This window comes from Pristis pectinata, chromosome 6 (assembly GCF_009764475.1).
Source record: "Pristis pectinata isolate sPriPec2 chromosome 6, sPriPec2.1.pri, whole genome shotgun sequence".
NCBI classification, from domain to species: Eukaryota; Metazoa; Chordata; class Chondrichthyes; order Rhinopristiformes; family Pristidae; genus Pristis; species Pristis pectinata.
In genome coordinates, this window is record NC_067410.1 from 80,712,431 (window position 1) to 80,738,518 (window position 26,088).

Consider the following 26,088-nt stretch of genomic DNA (forward strand, 5'->3'; position numbering starts at 1 on the left):
TCTCGTTGATACTATAAATGATGAGAGATTGCAGAGCTCTGAGATACAGTGAAATCTGAATGCCCTGGTGCATGATTTATAAAAGGCTAATATGCAAGTGCAGCAAGTAATTAGGAAAGCTAACAAATTGACACTTCTTATTGTGAGGGGAATTGAATATGAAAATAAGGAGGTTATACTTCAATTATAAAGAGCATTGTTGGCACCACATCCTGAGTACTGTGTGAAGTATTGGTCTCCTTATTCAAGAATGGATGCTAATGCTTTGGAAGAAGCTAAAAAAAATGTACTAAACTGATAACTGGAATGGGTGGGTTGTCTTGTGAGGAAAGGTTGAACAGGCTAGGGTCGTATTGACTGGAGTTTAGAAGAGTGAGAGGGGATTTGACTGAAGCACTCAAGGTTCTGAGGATGAGGAGTGGATGCTTCCTCTTGTAGGAGCATTTAAAACCAAGGACCACTTTTTAAGAATAAAGGGTCACTCCCATAAATTTTTGGAACTTTCTCAAAGAGAAATTGAAACAGAATCTTTGAATATTTTTAAGAGGTAGATAAACAAAGAGGTGAAAGGCTAAGGAATGCAGAGCTGCAGTTACAAGTAGATCACCACAATCTTATTAAATGGCAGACAGTTTGAGGGGGCAAGTAGCCTACTCCTGTTCCTCTTTCATATATTCACATGCAAAACTAGATGTCTTCTCCCACTAGCGAGAGAAACCATTCGGAGGTGGCTGTACAGTGGTATAGAGTCAGGAAGGAATGACTCTGGACAACCTCAAGATCAACTCTGGATCTCATGAGATATCAATGACATCAAGTTCAAAGATGAGCAAGGAACCTACTGCTAATTACCATCTACCATCTTCCCCTAGCTGAGTGGCACAGCAGATAGTACTGCTGCCTCACAGCCCCAGGGACCTGGGTTCAATCCTTACGTCAGGTGCTTCCTGTGTGGAGTTTATGTGTTTTCCTGTGACCACATGGGTTTCTGCTAGGTATCCCAGTTTCCTCCGATGTCCTAACTACATTCTGTTGGGTTTTTACTACTATAAATTTGTCTATTTTTGATGTTTAATTTTGATTTTCATTTACTTTTAATATTGTTATTTTAATTGTTTAATTTTGGTTACTTTAAATTACACCTTAGAGCAAGTGGCAAAGAGAATCAAAAGCAAACTGATGGGCATGTGTGATAGAGAATAAGTTTCAAGGCTAATGGGAAAAAAATGGAATGGTACTGAGTCTACTGACTTCTCCCTTTAAAATATTCTAAAATGTCTCCTTGGGCTGGAGTCATACATTGCACAAAGGAAGATGGTTTTGCCAATCAACTTAGCCTAGGATATAACTCTAGGAGTTCTTCAGGAGTTTCCTAAAACAGAAAATGCTGCACCCATTGAAACTTCCACCCAAAACATTAACGCTGTTTCTCTTTCCACAGACGCTACCTTACCTGCTGATTGGTTCCAATATTTTCTGTTTATATGCCAGATGTATGATGCCTGCAGGTTCTTTGATTTATCATCTCTCAGGGTAGTGCTCTAGACTCAGCCACCTTCATCTGTTTGATCACCATTCTGTCTATCATAAAGCAAGAACTAAGTACTGTCAATGATGATTGCAGTTTAGACTACACTTAGTTCCATTTGCAGTTCCTCAGATAATAAAGCTGTACCTGCCTCCATCAGGAAGACATAGACAACAGTAAGACTTCAGGTGATAGAGGGCAAGTAACAGCTGCAGCATCAGGCAATAATAATCTCCAACAGGCTTCCCTATGACATTTAATGATATTACTATTGACATCAATATCCAGTATCGGGGATGGGAATCATTTTATATAAAAAAATATTTTGTTCTAGAGGAAGAACTATTGCCTCCTAAATGCAGGTGTAACAGACTCAAACCGATAAAGTTTTAAGTAATACTGCAGTGCAATGAAATCTGCTTATATTTTTCCTTGAAATTCATAATAATGCATTAGATGTTTGGTGGAAGGAGACTTCACAATGTTTTCATTTAGGTATTGCTAAGCCTTTCCTGCATAATTATTCTACCATACCACTGATATTAATACACCCTATAATGATCAAAACTGGGAAATTAGAGCCTTTATCAAAAGCTTTTTTTCTTCCATTTAGGATGGAATATCCTCACTAGATCAATTAATCACATCAGGGGCTGAAAGAAGCTTAGAGATCAAATGTACAGTTTTTATTTTTAAATTTGAAGTCTGCTATTGATTTTAGCAATTTCACTTTAGGTCATTAAGGTTTATAAATGCCAACTTTTGGCTTATCTCATCTCCAATGAGTAGCAGTGATATACTAGGAGGTAATCTTATATTACTTGCATAGGATTCTACATTTAGGACAGCTTGTAATTGGTCACTTTAAAATGATTTCAGGGAAGAATAGATAATTTAAACATTGATTTAATCCCATGACCAGCAGTTGCAAATGCAGAGTCAAATTCCAAATATAGCAAAGCAATCCAGTAAACATATTTTGTAAAACAGACATTTAATAGTTTTATAAATAAGTTATTTTTCTACACATAATTTTAATTTTCTCTTTACAATATACAACAGAAGAAACATTGCAACCTTAAGTTGCCATATTATTAATTCTACCTGCTTAATTTCTGCAAGCATTGGTGCTAATGGCAAAAATATTAACCTTGACTACATTCTAAACAATTGTACCTCACAGTGTACATTCAAATAAAGTTTATAAACTATTCAGATACATATACAATAAAAATGGTTCAGCAAATATGCAGCAGATCAATCAGTATCTGAAAGCTTGAAAAAAAGTCAATGTTTTGCTGTGAGTAGCTTAGCTGAGCAGGCTGGAGCTAAACACTGAGTATGCCATTTCAATTCTACTTAAGCAGCTTCAAGGCTATGCAGAATTGGACATTATGGGCCAGAGAGCCAAAGTGGGAGGCGGAGACAGTTATCTCCTATCTTAACCCAATACTTTTGGATTTAAGTTTGAGAACTTAAAAAAAAACATGCAAGTTAGGAAGCAAAGTCATAAATTTGCTATTTGGACTCATTCAGATATAAATATTTATGTCACATAAAAGCAGCATTAGTTTTAACAGAATGGAAGGTTCAAGTTAAGAACAGGAGTTCAAAGAAAGACTAAGGGCAACAGAGGAATGTGGCCAATTAATGCCATGGATGGAGTCCCAAAAAAATACACTTTGATCTAAGGCAAGAGGCTACAGATAGACACTCAAAGAATCTGAATAATGGGGGACAGGAAAAGGGATTTGAATAATGAGGGTGAAAAAATTGGTGAGAGCTTTCAGGGGAGGAAAAGTTGAAGATGAGACAGTGTTAAAGATGGTTGTTTCAGTGTAAGCTTGAAAGCGATGAGTATCACTCAAAAGCAAGAAGTAGACAAGTGAGGCAAAAAGGTCTTTAAATTGCTTATGCTTCCAGCTCCTGAGTACCATGAGTTATCCATTAGATTGATGTATGACATGCAGGATGAAATGGAACAAAGACCTATCTGCTATACCTTTCTCTTCCCCCATTCCCTACTTCCCTCTACCCATTTTAACACATTTGCTAATGAACCAGTTCTGCATTTCCAGTATTTTCTAGATTTATGCAGTAGTTCAAAAATGCAGGTTTATTTTGTTCCCATTGCTGATACTACTAGCCTTAATTTATAGCAAACTGCAAAAACTCCCAAAGAGGTGATCACAAGAGAACTAAATAATGGTCAGGGAAATATCCACATAGCGTGAAAATGGCAACTTTGATAACCTTAGCTACAGAAGTCTAAGGAATTTTTTTTCTTGGGATTGGTCAATGAGGGGCATAACAATTACCTGCTGAAAGTTATACAGGCAAGTTCATCATTATTGTTGACCATAAACTAGTTTAAGCCTGGGAAGGCGAAAGAGTAAAGGAAAGTTTAATGCTTTACAAAACACTTTATTTTTTTAATTTCTATTTTCCAGCAACATCCGTTTATTGAGAACCAAAAATAAAATGTTAATTATCATAGGCACTTCTACAATATCTAAGTTGTCCTTTAATGTTAAAAAGGAGGATGTTTTGACTTCTCAGTTTTGCTGCACTCTTACAATTTCCACATTATATATCAACATACAGTCTTAGCAGAAAACCCAAGGATTGAATATTGTCCATCCAAAGGAGATATTGGAAACAAACTATATGAAATATTGGGGCTATTTTCAACAAAACGGTTAAGTGCTTGATAGGCTGAATAAGGCAGGAGGATTGAGAAATCAGTGACAAGAAACTACAAATTCAAAGCCATCATCATTGAGATGGCATAAGAGAAATATCTTTACGCCACAAAATGCGAGAACATAGAATGCTTTGCATGAGGACATGTAGAAGTGAAGGCTTGTTAAACTTATTTTAGAGAAGCAACAAGTATTTAAATAAGGGGAGGAATCAGGGCTGAGAGAGGAAGAATATCAGTGATCAGTGGAGTGACTCTGGACTACTCCAGGAAAAGAGCTGGTGTACACCATATGGGGTGAATGACAAAAATGCTGGCTATAAATTCATACGGCTCAATTTCATTAAGGTAAACAATTTTGTAAATTAATCATGAACGTGTAAATATACAGTGCACAGACAAGGTAAACACAGCAAATACATTCCCTCAACCACAAATACTTCATGTTTTATAGTGATCATTTATGCAGATAGCAGGCGCAATAAAAAGTGAGACTTCTAGTTATCAGTATTCTGAGTGGTTTTCATATATCCCAGTATAGCAGGAATGTCAACATGAAGGCAAGCATCTCAATATAACATTATATTAGTTTTGCAAATCAGATTTTAGTTTAACTATCATGATACAAAGTACCGGCATTTTTGATTTCCATTTGTTCAATGGTAAATATACAATAGTCTTTCCCTGTTCTGTTTTTAGAAAAAGCACGCTGGACTGAATTGAACAAATTTCAGAATTAGAAAAAAGTGAATTGCTGCTTCACCTGGAAGGAGTGTTTGGGTCCCTGGATTTAGTGAAGTGTATTCTTTGCTCATGTTATGGTATTCATTATGTTGGAGAAGCCAAACATAGATTAGACGGTCGCTTTGCAGAACACATTTACAAGGTCGACCCTAAGTTTCCATTTGCCTCACACTAAGTTTTTATCCTAGTTCCGCTCCAACTTCTGTTGTTGCCCTCTTAAACTGTCCCAACAACAAAGCCCAATGTAAGCTCAAGGTTCTGCATTTCACAAAACAAACCTCAGGACTCAACAATAAACTCAACAATTTCAGATAATCAACAGTCCAAGTTTGTATCAGATCTGGCTTGTTCTGATGTAAGTTCATCAACTTCATTATTAATTCCCCTTTTCATTCTCCACAGATGTTGCCTGACCTGCTGAGTATTCCCAGCAATGGCAGTGTTTTGTATCTCATAGTTCCAGCATTGTTTTTTTCACCCATCTCTTCTGTTCCCACAGATCTTCTATTTGCATCTCCTCCAGACAGATAATCTGCAACTAACGAATCTTCAGCAAGATCTCTCAGCTGGCACCACCACTTTTGAGCCTCCCACTTCACTGAAACTTAAAACTTTCTTGGTTGTTACAAAAGGTCATAAATCTGAGATGTTAGGCCCTGTTTTTTTTTCCAGTCTCCACAGATGCTATCTGATCTGCTGAATAGTTCCAGAAATTTCAGGTTTTATTTCAAAGTCCCAGCATCTGCAGTTTCTTGTTTTTCATTCCTCACTGAACTAGCCATATTTTAAGAAATAATGACTAGTTATCAAACTAAGTGTGATATGCTTCAAGTGTAAAACTGATGGATGCTTTAACCTTACACTTTGTTCCCGAATACCAAGTGCTTTCGTGGATTATGTGCTTTTTTTTTAGAAAAGAAGGGATTTAGTGATTATTTGTACAGGTAGAAAAAACATTATAAAGTGAGGCATCCATTGGACTGACATAGGTCATTGTAAGTACGACATGCCTGAAAAGTCACATGAAGGATAGCTGAAAGGAGTCTTTACCCAAGTTCAGGTGGCAGCTGGGAACAGGGCCTGGTCTCAAGTCAGGATCTAGTTTTAGTGCCAAGAATGTTGTTCTTTTGATAGGGGACAGAATGGTCATCAAAAGAAACCAAACAGTATGGCCTAGAGCTAGTAAGTCATTTTCAGGACCTTGTCTTACAAGTAATTTATGCTTGATCAATAGAGCATAAGAATGAGACAATACCAAGCAGATTGTTGGAGTAAGAGACAATTTCGAGAATTTCACATTTTTAAATAAATATGAAACCATATGAACCTTATAAAGACAACAGTTTCAAGAGAACAGTAAACATCAAAATAACTATATTGAATTGTCCAAGAAGAATCGTCCAAGAAGAACTTTCAGAGCAATTTTATACTTAATTAAAAACTTTTAAAATGTCTTGTTAAATTGCTCTAATTTTATAATGTTGTTCAGTTGGTCTTCATCATCAAGAAGAGGTGCCACTTCTGGAACTGAACGGGAAGAGAACTTGCTCGGTCTGCGATAAATAATAAACTGTGCAGTAATCTGCAGAGGCTTATTAAGGATACAACTGAAAATAATCTGTAACTCAGTGATCCACAAACCTATCTGTGAATTTGAGAAACAGATGATATAAAGTGATCAACAATGTAAAAATATTTCCATAAATTAAAACAATATCTGCACAGCAGGATATAAAGCAGAGACTTGTAGACATCAACACATTAAACATGGATGAAAATGAAATAGTATACAGGATACTTACTTAAACAATGTACCACCCTCATCAGAGGCTGTACTTTGATTCTATATTTCCTTCAGTAAATTGTTACAAATATTACATACCAATAACATGGCGAATGCACATCATCCAAGCAGTTTCAGTACAGTTATGACACTGCCAACTACTCAAGAATTTTTACGTTTAGCCAGCCAAAGCATGTTCTATATCTGCTTCATCTGACCTGGCCAATTACTCCGTCAGATTTTTCTCAACAGCAGTAAAGTGATGAGAGGAGTTATAAGCAGTGACATCAGTTAATTTCAATTCTTGCTTACTCATCTCAGTTCAGATCCCACCAGGCTTTCACACAGTTATTAAGATATTGACACAAATGATGAATGCACAAGATGTGACAACAGCTGCTAAAACAGGAAAGTAGCCTTGGAATGAATATGGCATTAAGGGAGCCTCAGCAAACTGGGGGGGTCAACAGAGGTTGAAGAGTTGAAGGCATGACTAACAGTAAAGAAGGTGATTTATCATTCTTGGTGAACAATAATCACAACCCCAGCACTGAAAGAAGGTCGTATGGAACTATTATTGGCCCAATTAGTTCTTTAATCAACTACTTTTTCCTATCACAGCAGATGATCAGGAAGAGAGCTGTTCATAATATTACTTTCAAGTCACAACTTCTCTGATAATTCAACAATAACCTACAGCACAGGCCTGGACAATTTCCAGGCTTAAGCTGAAAGTGACAGGGAGCAACTTACCCACACAAGTCCCAAATGATGACCAACGTGAGAAAGGAGGTCCTGTTAACGTCACTTGACCTTCAAGGAAATTACTATCATTGACCACCCCTCCACATCCCACACCCCTGCCCCACCCCACACCACACACAGGCACCATTCACATGTTGGAGGATACAGCAGATCAGAGGTTTAACTGAACTGGCTTCATGAACAGTAGCGAAAGAATAAGGCAGAAATTGGGTACAATATTTTAGGTCACTGCTATCTATAAGCGTGGTCAGGACATTGGAGGATTCACCACATGCTTGGAGAGGTGCAGCTGGAACAGTGAAAGCTCAGGACAATAACCACCTCTGTCATCGCTAGCACTCTGTGGCTCATAGTGCACAATCCACAGGTGCAGGGTTTAAACAAATTTTGTAGAGGGTTGCGATCCAAGATGTGCTATTAAAAGCAGAGTCAAGCCGCAGGGAAGGCTGAGAGAGAGAGAGTTTGGGGTAAAAATAACAAAGAATCAGGTGAGCTTCCAAAAAATACAAAGAAAACTTAACTTTGGGGAGTGTGCATGTAAATGCACAAATTGTATTTATGTGATTGCTGAGCTTCATGCCCGAAAATATCTTTTTGGAACATAATGCAATGGTGATAACAGAGGTGCTCGTTCAGAATAGGGAAAACTTGGGTGCCTGATATTCCAGGGTACAAGGATAGGAAAGGAAAAATCATTGATGGACAGTCATTTTGATAAAATAATACAGCACAAGAAACAGAATAGTTGGGAGCTGAAAATCTAAAGCAGAGCTACAATGCTACTTGGAAATTTAATCACCTTACTACTATTTGGTGGTCTATAAAGGAGAAATTTAATGGGAGCTGCATTAACAATGGAATAATGATAAAGTTAGACTTCAACTAACATAATTTTAAATGGACCAATGATTCTATTAACAGCAGATGAAGAGAAACTTCTGAACTATGCTATGGAGAACATTCTTAATGTTTCCTCTCCATTGAATAAGAAAAGTATTGTGGACCAAGTCCAGGGAACATAGCGGGTCAAGTGAGGAATACATCATTGTCTTGGTGTACCTTGACAACATATCTACAGCATCACAAGGTTTATCACTAGGACATGGGGTACAGATAACAATATCAAGATATACAGATGGTATTAAATTTGGATGCAGAGCAAGCAATGAGGAAAATAATAATCAGCTTCAAAAAGACTGATAGGCTTGTGGAATGGGAAGACACATAGCAGATAAAATTCAACAGAGAAGTATGGTAGAGAGATACATTTTTGATGGGAGGCATAAGGAGTGAGCGAGAAAAAAAACAAAAATAAAATTTTCCAAGGATACAAATGAAAAGAGACCTGAGATTGCTTGGGAACAAATTTCTAAAGTGACAGGACAGTTTAAGAAACCAGTTAACTAAAACCCTCACACTTTATTTATAAAGTCATAGTTTACTTACAGTATACTAAACTGTATTAAACAATAGTGCTAATTCAGCTCTATATTCTATCCAATTCCGGACACCACACACAAGATGCAAAGATCCTGAGAAAATGTAGATTTATTCAAATGATTTGATTGTTGAGAGATTGCAATTATGTGGATAGACTAGAGAGCTAAGATAGTTCTCCTTGTGGCAGCTATATCTAAGTTAGTTTCAAGTGGCTTAAGATAATTAATTGAGAGGCCACAGTCTTAAAGGTGATTCTCAAAGAAAAAAGAAGCAACATAAGGAAATCTTTTTCGCAACCACAGATTCAAATTTGGAGTGCATTGTTGATAGAATGTTGTACATAGATTCATAAATGTTCTTCAACAGGTAATTGGATAAAACACAAAAGTACAGAATTTTCTTGGAAAGTAGGTGAGCGGGAAGATTCCTATTTGGCTCAACAGCCTTTTTCCGTGTTGGACATTGCCTTCTCCTGCAATTTGGGCCACGAAAGAGCATCAATGTCAAGGGAACACCTTCAACTTAAAATTCTTCTTCAAGTCACACATTGCCCTTACTTGTGCACATGATTTTTTCTTTACTTTTGGTAAAATGAAGCTAGTATCCTGGCTTTTCCTGGTTAAAATCAAAATGAGAACACCATCATCACAGGGACCGACTGTAGTGCTTCATCAAAAAGATCCACTTCCATCTTCTCAGGATAACAAAGGATGAGTAAGAAATGCAGCTTTGTAACTGCCACCAGTATCCAAAAACACATATTTTGAAGTCAGTAAAATTACATTCCTTTTATAGGGAGTTATTCCAGCATACTCAGGGAATGACCTGACACTTGTTGCTAAGAATGGCGATAATCTGACGTGGATCTGTGACAGGAAAGCTGATGTCAACCAAAACTGATGAGACAAAAAATATCAAATGAGCTTTGACATTGAGGACCTGAAGCAATTAATAGTTTGGAAGCAGATATTCAGGCTCAGCAGTCAATACTTCTGGACACAGAAAAAGAATAAGACGTACTGAGGAACAAGGCACCCAATCAGAAAGCAGCAGCTTCTACACTTCAATTTCTCTATTCAAACATTCTCTATCCCAGTGCTGTTTTAAAACTGTCACACTACTTCCATAGAACCATACAGCACAAAACAGGGCCTTCGGCCCACCGTGTCGTGCCGTCCATCAGACCACCTTCACACTACCTAATCCCTTCCTCCCGCATATCCCCTATCTCACGTTCCTCCATATGCCTATCCAACAAGCTCTTGAACCTGTTCAATGTATCTGCCTCCACCACCACCCCAGGCAGTGCATTCCATGCACCAACCACTCTTTGGGTGAAAAACCTCCCTCTGACATCTCCCCTGAACCTCCCACCCATAACCTTAAAGCCATGACCTCTCGTCTTGAGCATTGGCGCCCTGGAAAGGAGGCGCTGACTGTCTACTCTATCTATTCCTCTCAACATTTTATATACCCCTATCATGTCTCCTCTCATCCTCCTCCTTTCCAGTGAATAAAGCCCTAGCACCTTAAGCCTCTCCTCATATTCAATACTCTCCAATCCAGGCAGCATCCTGGTAAATCTCCTCTGCACCCTCTCCAACGCCTCCACATCCTTCCTATAATGAGGCGACCAGAACCGAACACAATACTCTAAGTGTGGCCTAACTAGAGTTTTGTAAAGCTGCATCATAACCTCGCGGCTCTTAAACTCAATCCCGCGACTTATGAAAGCCAACATCCCATTGGCCTTCTTAACTGCTCTTTCCACCTGTGAGGCAACTTTCAACGAACTGTGAATATGAACCCCCAGATCCCTCTGCTCCTCCACACTGCCAAGTACCTTGCCGTTTACCCTGTACTCTGCCCTGGAGTTTGTCCTTCCAAAGTGTACCACTTCACACTTCTCCGGATTGAACTCCATCTGCCACTTGTCAGCCCAGCTCTGCATCCTATCAATATCCCTCTGTAAGCTCTGACAGCCCTCCACACTATCCACAACACCGCCTATCGTAGTGTCGTCCGCAAACTTACTAACCCAGCCCTCCACCCCCTCATCTAAGTCATCTATAAATATCACAAAAAGTAGAGGTCCCAGAACCGATCCCTGCGGGACACCACTAGTTACTGCCTTCCAATCCGAGGGCACTCCCTCCACCACAACCCTCTGCTTTCTACATGCAAGCCAATTCCTAATCCACACAGCCAAGCTTCCTTGGATCCCTCGGCCTCTGACCTTCTGAAGAAGCCTACCATGAGGAACCTTATCAAACGCCTTACTAAAATCCATGTAAACCACATCCACCACACTGCCCTCATCAATCTTCCTGGTCACCTCCTCAAAGAACTCTATCAGGCTTGTGAGGCAAGATCTTCCCTTCACAAAGCCATGCTAGCTGTCCCTAATCAGTCCATGATTCTCAAGGTGTTCATAAATCCTATCCCTTAGAATCCTTTCTAACAGCTTACCCACCACAGACGTGAGACTCACCGGTCTATAATTCCCTGGCCTATCCCTATTACCTTTTTTGAACAAGGGGACCACATTCGCAACCCTCCAATCCTCCGGCACCACCCCCGTAGACAACGAGGACTCAAAGATCCTTACCAGCGGTTCAGCAATCTCCTCCCAAGCCTCTCGAAGCAGCCTGGGGAAAATCCCGTCAGGCCCCGGAGATTTATCTGTCTTAATATTATTTAACAACTTCAACACATCCTCTCTCTTGATATCAACAACCTGGAGAACATTACCCCTACCAGCACTCCCTTCCGCATCATCAAGACCCCTCTCCCTGGTGAATACCGAAGAGAAGTACTCATTGAGAACTTCTCCCACTTCTGCCGCCTCCAGGCAAATTCTCCCACCTTTGTCCTTAATCGGACCTACCTTCACCCTAGCCATCCTCCTACCCTTCACGTACTTGAAAAAGGCCTTGGGATTTTCCTTAACCCTACTAGCCAAAGCCTTTTCATGTCCCCTTCTAGCTCTCCTCAGCCCTTTCTTAAGTTCCTTCCTCGCTACCCTATATTCCTCACGGGCCCTGTCTGAACCTTGCTGCTTATACCTCACGTATGTTACCTTCTTCTCCCTAACAAGTCGTTCCACCTCTCTCGTCACCCACGGTTCCTTCACCCTGCCATTCCTTCTCTGCCTCACCGGGACATATTTATCTCTAACATCCTGCATAAGATCCCCGAATAACGACCACATCCCCATGGTACATTTTCCTTCAAAAAAGACATCCCAATTTACACTCCCAAGTTCTCTCCTTATAGCCTCGTAGTTAGCCCTTCCCCAATTGAAAAACCTCTTGTCCTCTCTGCACCTGTCCCTGTCCACGACAATTTTAAAGGTTATGGAGCAATGGTCACTTCCTTTTTACTTCTTCCTATGCCCTTTATCCTGGGACAAATTCCCCAACATAAAGCAGACACAAATTACCCATGAAAGTTAAAAAAAAATGTCAAAAGCTTTCCTGATTCTTAACTTGTACATCTACAAGTCAAAATTCAAAAAAATCAAAAAACTGTTTTTCTCAAATATTTTTTCCAAGATGACCCAAATGACAAAATTATAATTAATACAACTATTGCTTAAATGTTTTATTACTGAAAAGGATACAAAAAAATCCACCAAAAGCACTCCAAAACTACCAATTAACCAGGCCAGATGATGGAGGATGTACTTTTTGGCAGATGCTTTATTTTCAGGCACTTTCACTACCACACTCATTCCATACGTAGTATTGCCCAACATTGCTAGTGCAAACAGCAAATAGGATGTACCTTCTGTGGACTTCCTTTGGAACTGTAACAATCAGATCATGTATGCTAATTTTGTTTAATGTAACAACCTATTGGTCTAGGCATTTGCAAGAAATTACAGACTCCTATAATATACAAATTAAAAAATGAACGTGTTAAATATCCAATAATTCCAACAATCCAAATTTACGCTTCGTGAATAATACACTTAAACTGCAACAAAGAAACAAACTGCTGGAGGAGTTCAGTGAGTCAGGCAGCATCTATGGAGGTAAAGGGATGGTCAAGATCCTGCATCAAGACATTAAAATAGATTGTAATTTTTGACTGATGAAAGAAGTACAAGTTTCAACACCTTCAGTGTAATGCTCAGTCTATAAATGGAAACATTTTCTAACTACACATAGTCCATATGGATAATGTTTTTATTGTGTTAGAGAATTCTATAGTACAAGCTGCTTCTCATGAAAGGAGCAAGGTAAATAAATAATCATAGGGAAACAAAGGACGGCAGATGTTGGAATCTAGATGAAGAACACTATGATGCTGGAGAAACTCAGCAGGCCAGGCAGCATCCGTGGAGAAAAGTGAGTGGTTAACGTTTCGGGTCAGGACCCTTCTTCAGGACTGAAGATAGGAAAAGGGGAGGCCCAATATATAGGAGGGAAAAGCAGAGCAGTGATAGGTGGACAAAAGAGGGGAGGTGGGGTGGGCACAAGGTAGTGATAGGTAGATGCAGGTAAGAGATAGTGATAGACAGGTGCGGAGGAGGTGGGGAGAGCAGATCCACCAGGGATGGGTCAAAGTTAAGGAGGAAAAAAAGGGGGTAGAAAAGAAGTAGATTAGGAAAGGGAAGAGGCATGGTGGGGGGTGGGTGTCATCCCATTTTCCAGTTGCTCCACCAACATAAAATAAGTGGTAGTGCCTGGTGAAACTTTTATCCTGGGCATTGAGCAGAATTAATTTTTACAAACCAGATAGAAGACACTAAAGAAATTACTTACATTTTTATATAGCTGAGGAAAACGAGAGCCAAGATAAAATATGCAGGACATATAGCCACATAAATATCCCACAAATTCAACATTGTCATAGGTACTCTGGAAAACAGCCAAACAAAATTCAGAAACTCCGGGGTAAAAATGAATAAATATAATTAAAATCAAAAAACAAATAGCTTCTGTGAGCTTTTAAATGTTCAGAAATTAAAAAAAAACAAAGAAGACATGCAAGATTAACATGTTAAAAACTTTTCTCAAAGATTTTATAATTTAAGGTAACCAATTTATGCTACAAACATATTCAAAATACGTCAATTGAAGCAAAACAAAATGATCACAAACCAGTTGTCTTCGGGGACTCCTACTGTGGTAAGATATTTTCAATAAACATAATGTAGTCATCATTGTTATCACACATATTATAACCCAGGTAACACACAGCCACTTCAAGAGTGAATTTGCTGAAAAAGAGACAACATGTCAGGGTTTACTACAGTTAAAAATGAAAATCTCCATTGAACACATTAGGAAAGTAGATTTTAATAAGCACAAGTGGGAAAAATAGTTACAACAATCTTATTTTGCTGCAGGAAACATGATAATTTAACCAATATGAAATGTGGGCCTGCAAACCTTTATGACCATGCAAATTTACTAAATACTATTGTATAAATCAAAGCACTATCATACCAAGGTAGAAACTACTAATTTTAGTAGAACTGTTAGTAAGCATAATAGTATCATAAGTATACAAATTATAATTCAATGGCAGGTAGCTGCAATAAGTAACGTACTTCATTAACAATATGTACTTGGAAGGATTACAAGTTGTCAGTGGTCCAATAGAACAAGTTTTACCTGCCATCATATGGTGAAATAGGACACTAGCAGTTCAGAACTTCTCTCGAGTCACTTAATACCCTCTATGTTGGTGTTTCAGTCACTACAACCCTGGTATGTGTGTTAAATTTGTGACTGGAATGCCACCTATTCCTGGTACATAAAAATTATTTCAGTTCACCCACTGGCCTGGAATTCCAAAGGCCTTTACAAGGGCAGTGGCCAATTTCCCAAATTCCACAAGCAGTAAATTATACTGGAGTGGCAGTCTAGGTGGTGCAGCTCTTTGGATCAATGCAAGTAAGGACCAAGCATCATATAATGAGGATTACACAGTAGCAGCAAATGAGCAGACAAGAAGTATTTTCCAGTCACCGATTGCCTGTATTGCTCCAAAACTTAAAACCAACCTCCATTTGTCTTATGTTCTGATCTGCTTGAGTCAAATATACAGCACTACAAATTATAATTAGCCTTTTTTAAAAAAAACTCTTTTCACATCCATCCTCAAAACAAATAGTATACACAATTAAACAAGATTTTAAACACTTGAGGGCAAAAGTCAACTTTCCCAGGAGACCGAGAAGATAAAAGCAGATCATCCTCCCTGTTCCACTCCATCAGTTTTGTACCTGCACAAAGGTGAATATCAACCCCAATACCAGCTTTTAACACAAAAGATACTTTTGCTAACTGCATTTCAAGTAGACCTTGAACAAATACATCATCAGATGTCAAGTACAATGGATGATTACAGAGAAATACAAATGCAAGTATAACAGGTATATAAAGAAGTGCTGCATTTGATTTGCAGCTATACACTTTGATGAAAAAGATGGATTAATTTTGAGTTTTCAAGAAGCATAAATATATGAGATTATTTCAGGTTATAGCATACACAGTTGGTGGCAGAACTTCTACGCTCATAAAAAAATTATTGCTGTAATGTACATATTCTGTCACGAACCAGCAACAAAAGAAACACACCAAGTCATGTATAAGTGTTAAAAACTACTTTATTAATAACTACTTACGATAATAAGAAAAATAAAAGTAAAAATGTTAGAATGTTTGAAGTAAAAATGTTAAATCTTAAACATTAACCCCAAAAACTAAACTCGAAGTGTGTGTGTGGCAAATTCCCAAACTCCAAGTCCAGGAATGGTTCTTAAAGTTCAGTTCAGCAAACCATAAGGTGAAACGTGAGCAAAGGCTTCTTCAAAACCACTGTTGACTGAAGACAAAACGTAGATGTAGGGAGAAAATAGACAGTAATTATGAAATCCAAATGTTCCACTTTGGAACCCAAACGACACCTCAGTGTCCACTCAATAGCGACTACTCCACCGCTTCTGCCTCACCCCGAAAGGCACTCGAATCGTGGCCGTCCACACAAATACCTGTTTCGCTCTACAGGTTAACGACAAAGTGGACTCCACTGGATTACTCCAAAAATCCATTTGTGGATTGTAGTGACAGACACAGTTACCATTTTTCATCCATCGATAGAGACTAGCAGGCTGGTCTCTCTCCCTCTCTCTCTCTCTCTCTCCTCCGACTGATTCCAACTGACTGCTTCAAAAACGTCATTACATCCTTTATCTTCTGTTGTCGTAACCACGCCCTACACACACACACACCCCACTATGCTCTATCTTAAAGGGACATTCACCAACAGTAACCCAGTTCGTAACAATTCTATTGGTAGCTTCCTTGTATGGTTTATTTGTGTTAACCATTCCATTCAAGTAATTCTTTTAACCAATTGTTTAATTTTGCAATGAACAAAAAAACTAGTACAAAATTGTATTCTTCTAACAGCCAATGTAAAAGAATGCATAAACAAGGATGAACTGTGTGGTGCAACCGATGCTCCACCTGCTTCAGAAACGCTGAACTTGTGCTTAGGTGAAATTAAGTAGTTTTATCAGCATGGAACAAATATAACAATCTAATTTCAAATTTTTTTTAAACATTAAACATAGGAATATAATTTTGATGAATTCCAACACCTGCAATCTTCTCCAAAAATATTAAATGTTTTTTCATCCAAAAAAAAACCAACACACTCATAAATTTCACAACTGTATTGCATTCAAATTTTGAACCAGGCCTAATCTATGTATATACTCATTGCACTCTTTTAAAATCCACATTTTGGAAGTGTCTCACCTTCACCTAGTAAATACCCAAATGGAATTTGTGGCACATCATGCTAGTAGCAATCAGTTGTACATAACTTTATAATGTGATACTTAGCATGCAAAATGCTTGGCCCACTAAATGGAATAAACATTGCATGCCCTGCCAAAAAGGATGAGCAGCAAATGTTTAACAATCCGTTGAAATTAAAAATAGCATCCCACAACACAGAAGTGGGCTTTCTGGCCTAACGTTGTCCATGCCAACTACCATCGATACTAAACCCATTTCCCAACACTTGGTCCATAGCCTTCCATGCCTTGGCAATACAAGTGCTCACCCAGATACTTGTTAAATTTTGTGAGAACATAGCCATAGTCAATCCCTTCTAATGTCAGGATACTATTATGCATTTTTATTTTTGAACAATAATTGTAGAGGATGAGGAAAAACAAAATAAGGGCTCTCTACATTGAATTGCATACAAGAATGCAACCCAGAAATACGTTTAGTCCAGCTTTACTACGCTAGTTTTTACACTCCATGTCAGTTTGCTCAATTCTAATTATCTCTTCTAAATCTACCAATTCTCAACCCTCTTGTGTATTCATTAATATTTCTCTTGGATATGAAAATGTTGTTTCCATGTAATGCAGGAGCCAGTCATTTGAAATTACTGCCTCTCTGTGCAAAGAAGTTCCTTTGAAAGGTTTTATATTTGTGTCTTCTTGTTCTGGATTCACCAATGAAAAAAAAATCACTCCCATTCTACTGAATCCATTGTAATTGTAAAGGTCTTTATCAGTTCTCTTTACTCTTCCTTTTTCAGAAAAAATGAATGATATCAGGAATTAAGATATCATTCATAACACGGTCTCTTTGAATGCATTGCCTGAAGGTAATACGAAACCAAATTCATTCACTTTCAAAAGGCAATTGGATAAATACTTGTAAAGATACATCTTGCAGGATTCTGGGGGGGCGGGGGGGCGTTGGGGGGGGAGGAGGGGGGGAAAACAATAAACCAAGCAATGAGAATAACTGGCTAATTCTTTAAAGAACAAAACATGCAATGGCCTTGTTGTAAGATACACCTATCTCGCCCGATAGGTGTAAGTTCCTGTTTCCGATGACATCTTTGCAAATCTTTTCTAACCTTACTCTTGTAGTTCAAATTTTTTGTTCTAGCTTGATCAGAATTATGCATAGCACTCTGTGGTTTAATTATGGCTCTACATTAACCTAATATTCTCTTCTTGCTTTTGTGGAGGAATATAAGAAACTTACAAAGATGCCAGAGAAAGCAGTAAGCCCAAAGACTGATGCTGTTTTAGAATTCAATAAAGGATGACCAAGGAATTAGCAATGTTGGTAGCACAGTGACAGAGCTAGTAGAGCTGCTGCCTCACAGTTCTACTGAGCCAGGTTCATTCCTGACCTCCAGTGCTGTCTGTGTGGAGTTTGCACATTCTCCCTGTAACTGTATGGTTTTCTCCACAGGTTTTCCAGCTTCCTCCCTTTTCAACTATTTCTAGGTTCAGTGTGTTTTATCGGTTACTGTAAACTGCCCCAACGACTGCGGGAAAAGCATAAAATGAGATTAGTGTTTCATGAATATAAATGGGTGCCTGATGGTCGACATGGCTTCAAGAAAATAATAATACAACTGAGCAGAATCAAGAGAAACAAAGGACTGCAGATGCTGGAATCTAGATGAAAAACACAATGATGCTGGAGGAACTCAGCAGACCAGGGAGCATCAGTGCAGAAAAGCAGGTGGTCAACGTTTTGGGTCAGGACCCTTCTTCTGGACTGAAGATAGGAAAAGGGGAAGCCTAATATATAGGAGGGAAAAGCAGAGCAGTGATAGGTGGACAAAAGAGGGGAGGCAGGGTGGGCACAAGGTGTGATAGGTAGATGCAGGTAACAGATAGTGTGGGGGAGAAGGGAGAGCAGATCCACTGGGAGATGGGTCAAAGGTAAGGAGAGAAAGGAAGAAATAAAAGGGGGTAGAAAAAAAAAGAGCGATAGGCTAGAAAAGGGAAGAAAAGAAGAAGCATGCTTGGGGGGGGGTGGTGGTGTGGGGAATGCGGGGGGGGGATTACTTAAAGTGGGAGAATTCAATATTCATGCTGTTAGACTGCAAGGTTCCAAGATGGAAAATGAGGTGCTGTTCCTCCAGTTTGCACTTGGAATTCTCCTGGCAGTGGAGGAGGCCGAGGACTGACATCTGTAATTGTGTGAGAAGGGGAGTTAAAATAAGCGGCAACGGGGAGATATAGATGGTGGTTGCAAACAGAGCACAGGTGTTCTGTGAAACGGTCACCTAGTCTGCGTTTGGTCTTACCAATGTAGAGGAGGCCACACTTGAAGCATCGAACGCAGTAGATGATATTAAAGGAGGTGCAGGAGAATCTCTGTCTCATCTGAAAGCACTGTTTGGGTCCCTGGATGGAGGTGGTATAGGGGCAGGTGTTGCACCTATGGTGGGGCAGTGGAACGTTCCCAGGGTGGAAACGGGATGAGTGGGGTGGGGAGAAGGAGTGAACTAGGGAGTCGCAGAGAGAGCAGTCCCTGCAAAAGGGAGATAGGGGTGGGGAGGGGAAGATATGCTTGGTAGTGGGGTCCTGTTGGAAATGGCAGAAGTGGCAGAGAATGATATGTTGGATACGTAGACTGGTAGGATGAAATGCGAGGACAAGGGAGACCCTATCCCTGCTGGGTCTGGGAGGCATGGGGGTGAGCGCAGAGGTGCGGGAAACGGCAGAGATACGGGTGCGAGCTCTCTCAATCACAGTAGGGGGGAAGCCCCAGTTAGAAAGGAAGTTGGACGTCTTGGACGTCCTAGAGTGGAAAACTTGATCATGGGAGCAGATGTGGCAGAGGCAGAGAAAATGAGAGAAAGGGATAGCATCCTTGCAAGAGACAGGGTGGGAGGAGCTGTCATCGAGGTAGCCATGGGCGTCAGTGGGTTTGTAGAAGATGTCGGTGGATAAGGAGTTTCCTGAGATGGAGATGGAAAGATCAAGGAAGGAGAGAGAGGTGTCAGAGATAGTCCAAGTGAATTGGAGAGCAGGGTGAAAATTTGTGGCGAAATTTATGAAACTGTCAAGTTCCACATGGGTGCAAGAGGTGGTACCAATGCAGTCATTGATATGGCGGAGAAAGGGTTGAGGAATGGGGCCGGAATAGGCTTGGAACACTAGCAGAATCAATGTGGATTTATGAAAGGGAAATCACATTTTACTAATCGATTGGAGATCTTTGAGACTATATCCCGTAAAAGTAGATAAAGGGGAACCAACATGGGCTGTATTTGAAATCTTCTGAAGATTTCTGATTAGGCACGCAGTGTGTAAACGAGGTTAAAGCACATTAGGGTTAATGTACTACTGTGGGTTGAGAATTTGTCAAGAGATAGAAAACAAAGAGCAGGAATAATAAATAGGTCTCTCTCGGATTGACAGGCTGTGACATGGGGTATCAGCAATTGGACCCAAATCGTTCAGAATCTGTATTGTTGATTTTAAGAATGATCTAATTCATCCCAGTACTAGCCCCCATTTTATACCCATAGCATAGAAAACATTTCCTTTTCAATTATATATCCAGTTCCATTTTGAAGGTCACCATTGAATCTGCTCGAACAACCTTTCAGCATTCCAAACAAGAACCAGAGTTTTAAGTAAAAGCAGTCTTGCTCAGGTAGTAATGATTCACTGGGATCACTAACTCATTTGTAGTGCTGTAAATAAAAATCTACTGATCAATGGTTTCTCCAGATTTACCTCTAACTAAATCGGTTAAAGACATCTGTGAATATAGGCACACGAACAAGCAAAAGTAGCAACACAAGCTGATATAATTGTGGAGAGTACTAACAACTCTGGAGTTTATAAGAACACAAGAAGTAGGAGCAGGAGTGGGCCATTTGGCCTCCCAAGTGTGTTCAGCCATTCAATGTGGCTGATCTTCCATTTCAATTTGGCCAAGGTGACCAAATGTAGAAGTTTCATAATCAGCAAACTTGTAAGTAAGTGGGATAGGACTAGTCATGATGTTGCAGAGAGGCTTCACGAGGATATGCACAATCAAAATGTGTGGGCAAAAACTATACTAACTCTTGAAGTACAGTTTACAAAAACATTACTGGTATTGGTATTGGTTTATTATTGTCACTTGTACCGAGGTACATTGAAAAGCTTGTCTTACAAGCTGATCGTACAGGTCAATTCATTACACATTGCAGTTACATTGAGTTAGTACAAAGTGCATTGATGCAGTACAAGTAAAAACAGTAACAGTACAAAGTAAAGTGTCACAGCTACAGAGAAAGTGCAGTGCAATAAGGTGCAAGGTCACAACAAGGTAGATCGTGAGGTCATAGACCACCTTATTATACAAGGGAACTGTTCAATAGTCTTATCACAGCGGGGTAGAAGCTGTCCTTAAGTCTGGTGGTACATGCCCTCAGGCACCTGTATCTTCTACCTGATGGAAGAGGAGAGAAGAGAGAATGTCCCGGGTGGGTGGGGTCTTTGACTATGCTGGCTGCTACACCAAGACAACGAGAGGTAAAGACAAAGTCCAAGGAGGGGAGGCTGGTGTCCGTGATGCGCTGGGCTGTGTCCACAACTCTCTGCAGCTTCTTGCCATCCTGGGCAGAGCAATTGCCGTACCAAGCTGTGATACATCCAGATAGGATGCTTTCTATGGTGCATCGGTAGAAGTTGGTGAGAGTCAAAGGGGACAAACCAAATTTCTTTAGCCTCCTGAGGAAGTAGAGGCGTTGGTGAGCTTTCTTGGCCGTGGCATCTACGTGATTTGATCAGGACAGGCTGTTGGTGTGATAACATTAGGTTATCACATTGATTGAAAAAGCGGAGCATGTTTTAAATGTGGAGATATTGGAAAATATTGATGTTCAAATGGACCTGAATATCTTCATATAAAAGTCACTAAAAGCTAACATGCTGAAATGATGTGATAACCTCACAATCAGATGTACACTCATGTCAAGTTTACTAGCAACCAAAAAGCTTTCCTGCAGTAACAGGCAGCATAACTACATATGCTTCAAAAAGATTTTTCAAAGCATCAGCTGGAGTTATAAACATCCAGGTCCTGGAGGATTAACTTCCACAGCTGCATTACAACCTCTCTGAAGATCTCTAAACTCACACAAATTTAGCTCAAGAGTCAAAGGGTTTCTGCATTAATGTGCAAATGCATCCCTTATGCAAGATCATTGCCCACTGCAGTAATATGAAATTTTAATTTATTATAGTTACCTTTATGGATCTTCGAGATTAAAATCTGTGCTGTACAATTAGTGACTTAACATTATAAACCTACCCATCAATGGAATGGAATTAGACCATGCGAGTTCTGTTTGCTGGCATCATAACAGTCTCAGCTAGGCTTGAACCAATGTACCGGTAGCAAAGGAATCTCAGCGGGACGGGAAATCACTGCAGAATTGGAGACACTATCTGAAGCAGAAAATCTATCCCAGTATCTTTACCATTATTACCAAGAATTGTTACAAAGTTGCAATAAATAATTTAACAAATCAAACAAATCCAATACTTACACCAGATGAAACGCTGCTTACATTTGCCTTTCCTATTCCTCAGTTTATAATAGACAAATTGCAAGATCAGCATGCTGTCAAGGGTTACATAAAAATTAGCTGTAACAGTCTAGAAGAAAAATAAAATATTATTAGCTTCTTCATCAAATTTCCACCAGATGCTTCTAGTTACAAACACAGAATGTGAAGACAGTATATTAATGCTAAATACAACTTCTTTTATTACTGAGGTAATGCTAAGAATAACAACTAAAGCTTTATGATTTACATGCTGCATAATAAGACTTTTATAATTTTGTTTATGCAAGTCTAGGATATTGTATCTTTAAAGTGCAAATGAGCAAGAGTTTAATTTGCTCATTTATTCGTATAACATAGCTGTGAACCATTCATCCACTGCAATGAACTGCAATGAAACAAAATAGCTACTAGGAACAAGTCCCCGCATTCTATTGCCAGAAAGGAATGTGATCAACTAAGTCTATTAAAATCCAGTCTGAACACATTGCCCATTACAAAATAGTTACAGCCTGAGAAATGTGAAAACATTGCAAAACTTCTTTAAAGGAAAGATACTTAACAGTCAATGGTAAAAATAACGCCTAAAATTTGTATCTACACTTACTTTATGTAAAGTTACATTCACTAGCTTAATAGGGTTTTAAAAATGATCAAATGAGAATATTAAACTAAAGATTTCTGTTAAAAATGAAACTTTATTGTGGATTCAGTAGAATAAATTATGGAATAGGAAATTAATAAACTTGAACTTGATAGGATTGATTTCCCCAAATTTTAATTGAATATAACATTTAGTATAGTCTAATTACAGAAATCAGAATGAGCTCTTTCCCAAATCATAATGAAGGAAACAATAATGAAAAGAGACACACATAAGAGATTGCAAATGCTGGAATCAGAAGCAAAAAACAAATTGCTGGAGGAACTCAGTGGGTGAAGCAAAGTCTGTGGAGGCAAAGAGTGCATGAAGCACACAAAATAAACACACAGCTTATCTAAAACTAGAATAAACCTCTCACATATGTAGGTAGGCAGGGGTTTTTAATGGAATGTGGCCTAAATCTGGATCAGATATTTAGACTGTTTTAGGTTAAACCAAGTCAAAGCTGTAATATTCCTCTGGCACCACATCAGTCAGAACTCAAATTCTTATAGCATGCTGCAGTTTGAGGAAAATGCCCTTTGTACTATGGTCATTCAATAATTAAGCTAAAGATAGTTCTTCCAAGAGCAATGCAAAAAAAACGCAGATGCTAGGAATCTGAAATGAAGATAGAAAATACTAGTGACACTCTGCAGGTCAAACAGCATCTCTGGAGTGAGAAACGATTAATGTTTCAGGTCCTACTGCATGAGCTGCTGAATATCTCCTGTGCTTTGTTTTCATTATATTTCTTTCCAGTATGGAATTTCAAGGTGTACCAATTAATTTTAGCAACCTATGGTGGAGCAAACAGTTTAAAGCTATAGCATTCATAGACATAAAGCCTGCCTCACGTGAATAAAAATCAGACAAATTATGCTTCCAAGAAGATTACAAATCAGTGGGGGCAGCAGTGTAAATATTCACGTTGCTTCTTTTTTAAATTACAATTTCTATATGGAGATTCTAATTATTGGAATATTTGGAAATTGCACTGATAAAAGTACAACAAATGCAAATAATTAGCTTGCACCAATTTCACATTTCATGTCAGGCTTTAATTGCACTATAATTAATCTCCACTTCAAAAGAAAAGTAGTTAACACAGGGGTGCAGCTTGTTTCAATGCTCAAGTACAACAGCACTGAGGGTTGATTTGTTCTCTCTGTTAAGAAAACAAGTTTCTCCATCTGCTTTGTGGAGAATAGACACAAAATGGATGTCAGACACCTGTCCCAAGAGAGGAAATGAAAAAAAGACAGACATATTTTCACTTGGCTGCTCTGAGCAGGGAAGAAAGAGTGGCTTGGACAGAGACACAGAAAAACAAGTTGCCTACCTGCTTATCAGCAGGGGTGTGCAGTCTTGCAGAACATTTTCATAGGAAATGAGAATGTTCAGATTGTAATGCACTCACAAGAATAACATAAAATTAACATTCTTTTGGTGTTAAATATCTACTTTTACTACATTTTTGCTGATATTTGAAACCTGGTGTTTCAACATTAATGTGGAAGACTTGAAAACATTTGGAACAGTTGAGATTAAATAGCTTTCACCCATATTGACAAAATTACTGAAACATTTGCAGTCATCATTTAACTGGGATATTAAAATCAATTCCATCAGGAGATTATACTCATTAACATTTGCTGGATTAGTTTGCTGAAATACTCATAATTCAAAGTGAATATAAAAATGGAAATTAAGGTTCATTCTTAAAAAGCAAATAGCTAAAGTATTTTTAAAAAAACATGAAAAAGTAAAACTAAGCTAAATGTACAGTAAATATGACATAGAAAATATTTGCTTTACCTGAATAATCAGCTGATTGGATAAGTAGCAACCAATAAAATTGGTGATGTCACCACATATCCAATAAAGAAGAAACCACATGGACAATGCCTGGTCAACCTTGCCATTCTTATAAGCCATGTGCATTTGACTAAAAAGAAATCAAACTAGATTAATATAATATTTGTGTCATTCAAAAAAATTAATACAAAACCTCTTCACTTGTTCTATTGTTAGCAATAAGCCAGAAAGAGCCTCCAAGATTATTAATTTTTTTTAATGTTGTGTAATATCACTTCAATGAAAAATAGTCCAAATTTCTTATTTATTACAGAAGTTTACATCTCTATTCCTAAATTATTGTATATTTTCTCAATTCTGATTAGTTTTGAATACCAAAGTTCCAGTCCTAACCTTGAAAGCAGTGTTAGTAGTCAGAATATGTAGCACAATTTTTTGAGATTCTATGATTAAAAAAAGAGAAGATGGGTATCACAATGTCTTTGGAATGTTTTAATGACACATTCAAGCAACATTTATTGGAATTAGTAGATTTTTCAGTAACTTTCTTGATTTCTTTTTTCCTGATGGAACTTGTACAGTGTAAACCAATAAATCTGCAGGTATTGGAGAAAGAAGAGACTGCAGATTCTGGAATCTGAAGCAAAAAAACAAACTGCTGGAGGAACTCAGCAGGTCAGGCAGCAATTGTGGAAGCAGAGGGTGGTCGATGTTTTGGGTTGAGTATTCATTGACTATCCCTCTGCCTCCACAGATGCTGCTTGACCTACTGAGTTCCCTTTAGCAGTTTGTTACTGACAGATGTTTCCTACTTCCTCAAAGAAATGCCTTTTGAAACTTAAATCATTTAAATACAAGGGTGTAATTATTTTTCATGCCCTATTGTAGATTCCTATTGTAGGCAAAAAACGAAAGGCAAATTAATAAAGGGCCAAAGAATGAAAGTATAAAGTCACTTAACAACAAATAAATGACAAGAATAAAAATGAAGCACATGTTCAATTTTAACTAAAGAAAATAATGAAATATCCATTATTAGAGGATGATGTTAAAAGGTTTAATTCAGTGAAGATCATTTCAGAAGAGTTAAGTCATCTTTACCTACTCTGATAAAATTCCTTGAAGTAGTAACAGAAAATATAAATTAGTGTAACGATGTACACATTATATATTTCAGTTTTATAAAAAGTTCTTGATAAATACACAATGCAATACACTTATCACAAAGCTTAGAACCTGTGGAGTCAGGATAGTAAAAGGGTGAACAGACAGTAAAAGTACAAAGAGATGGGGTAAAATGAATTATT

General features: G+C 38.5%; 1 protein-coding gene across 1 annotated transcript in view; it reads right to left on the bottom strand.

Annotated features, from left to right (window-relative positions):
* Positions 1-2,580: 2,580 nt before the first annotated feature.
* The window catches only part of LOC127572014 (lysosomal amino acid transporter 1 homolog), a 49,245-nt gene continuing 25,737 nt past the window's right edge, over positions 2,581-26,088 (bottom strand). The window contains exons 5-10 of the mRNA XM_052018814.1: positions 24,782-24,911; positions 22,303-22,411; positions 14,070-14,188; positions 13,731-13,826; positions 12,584-12,769; positions 2,581-6,555 (exon numbers count right to left, since the gene is read on the bottom strand). Coding sequence (XP_051874774.1) covers positions 6,418-6,555; positions 12,584-12,769; positions 13,731-13,826; positions 14,070-14,188; positions 22,303-22,411; positions 24,782-24,911 — 778 coding nt within the window. The 3' untranslated portion in view covers positions 2,581-6,417. The remainder of the gene's footprint in view (positions 6,556-12,583; positions 12,770-13,730; positions 13,827-14,069; positions 14,189-22,302; positions 22,412-24,781; positions 24,912-26,088) is intronic.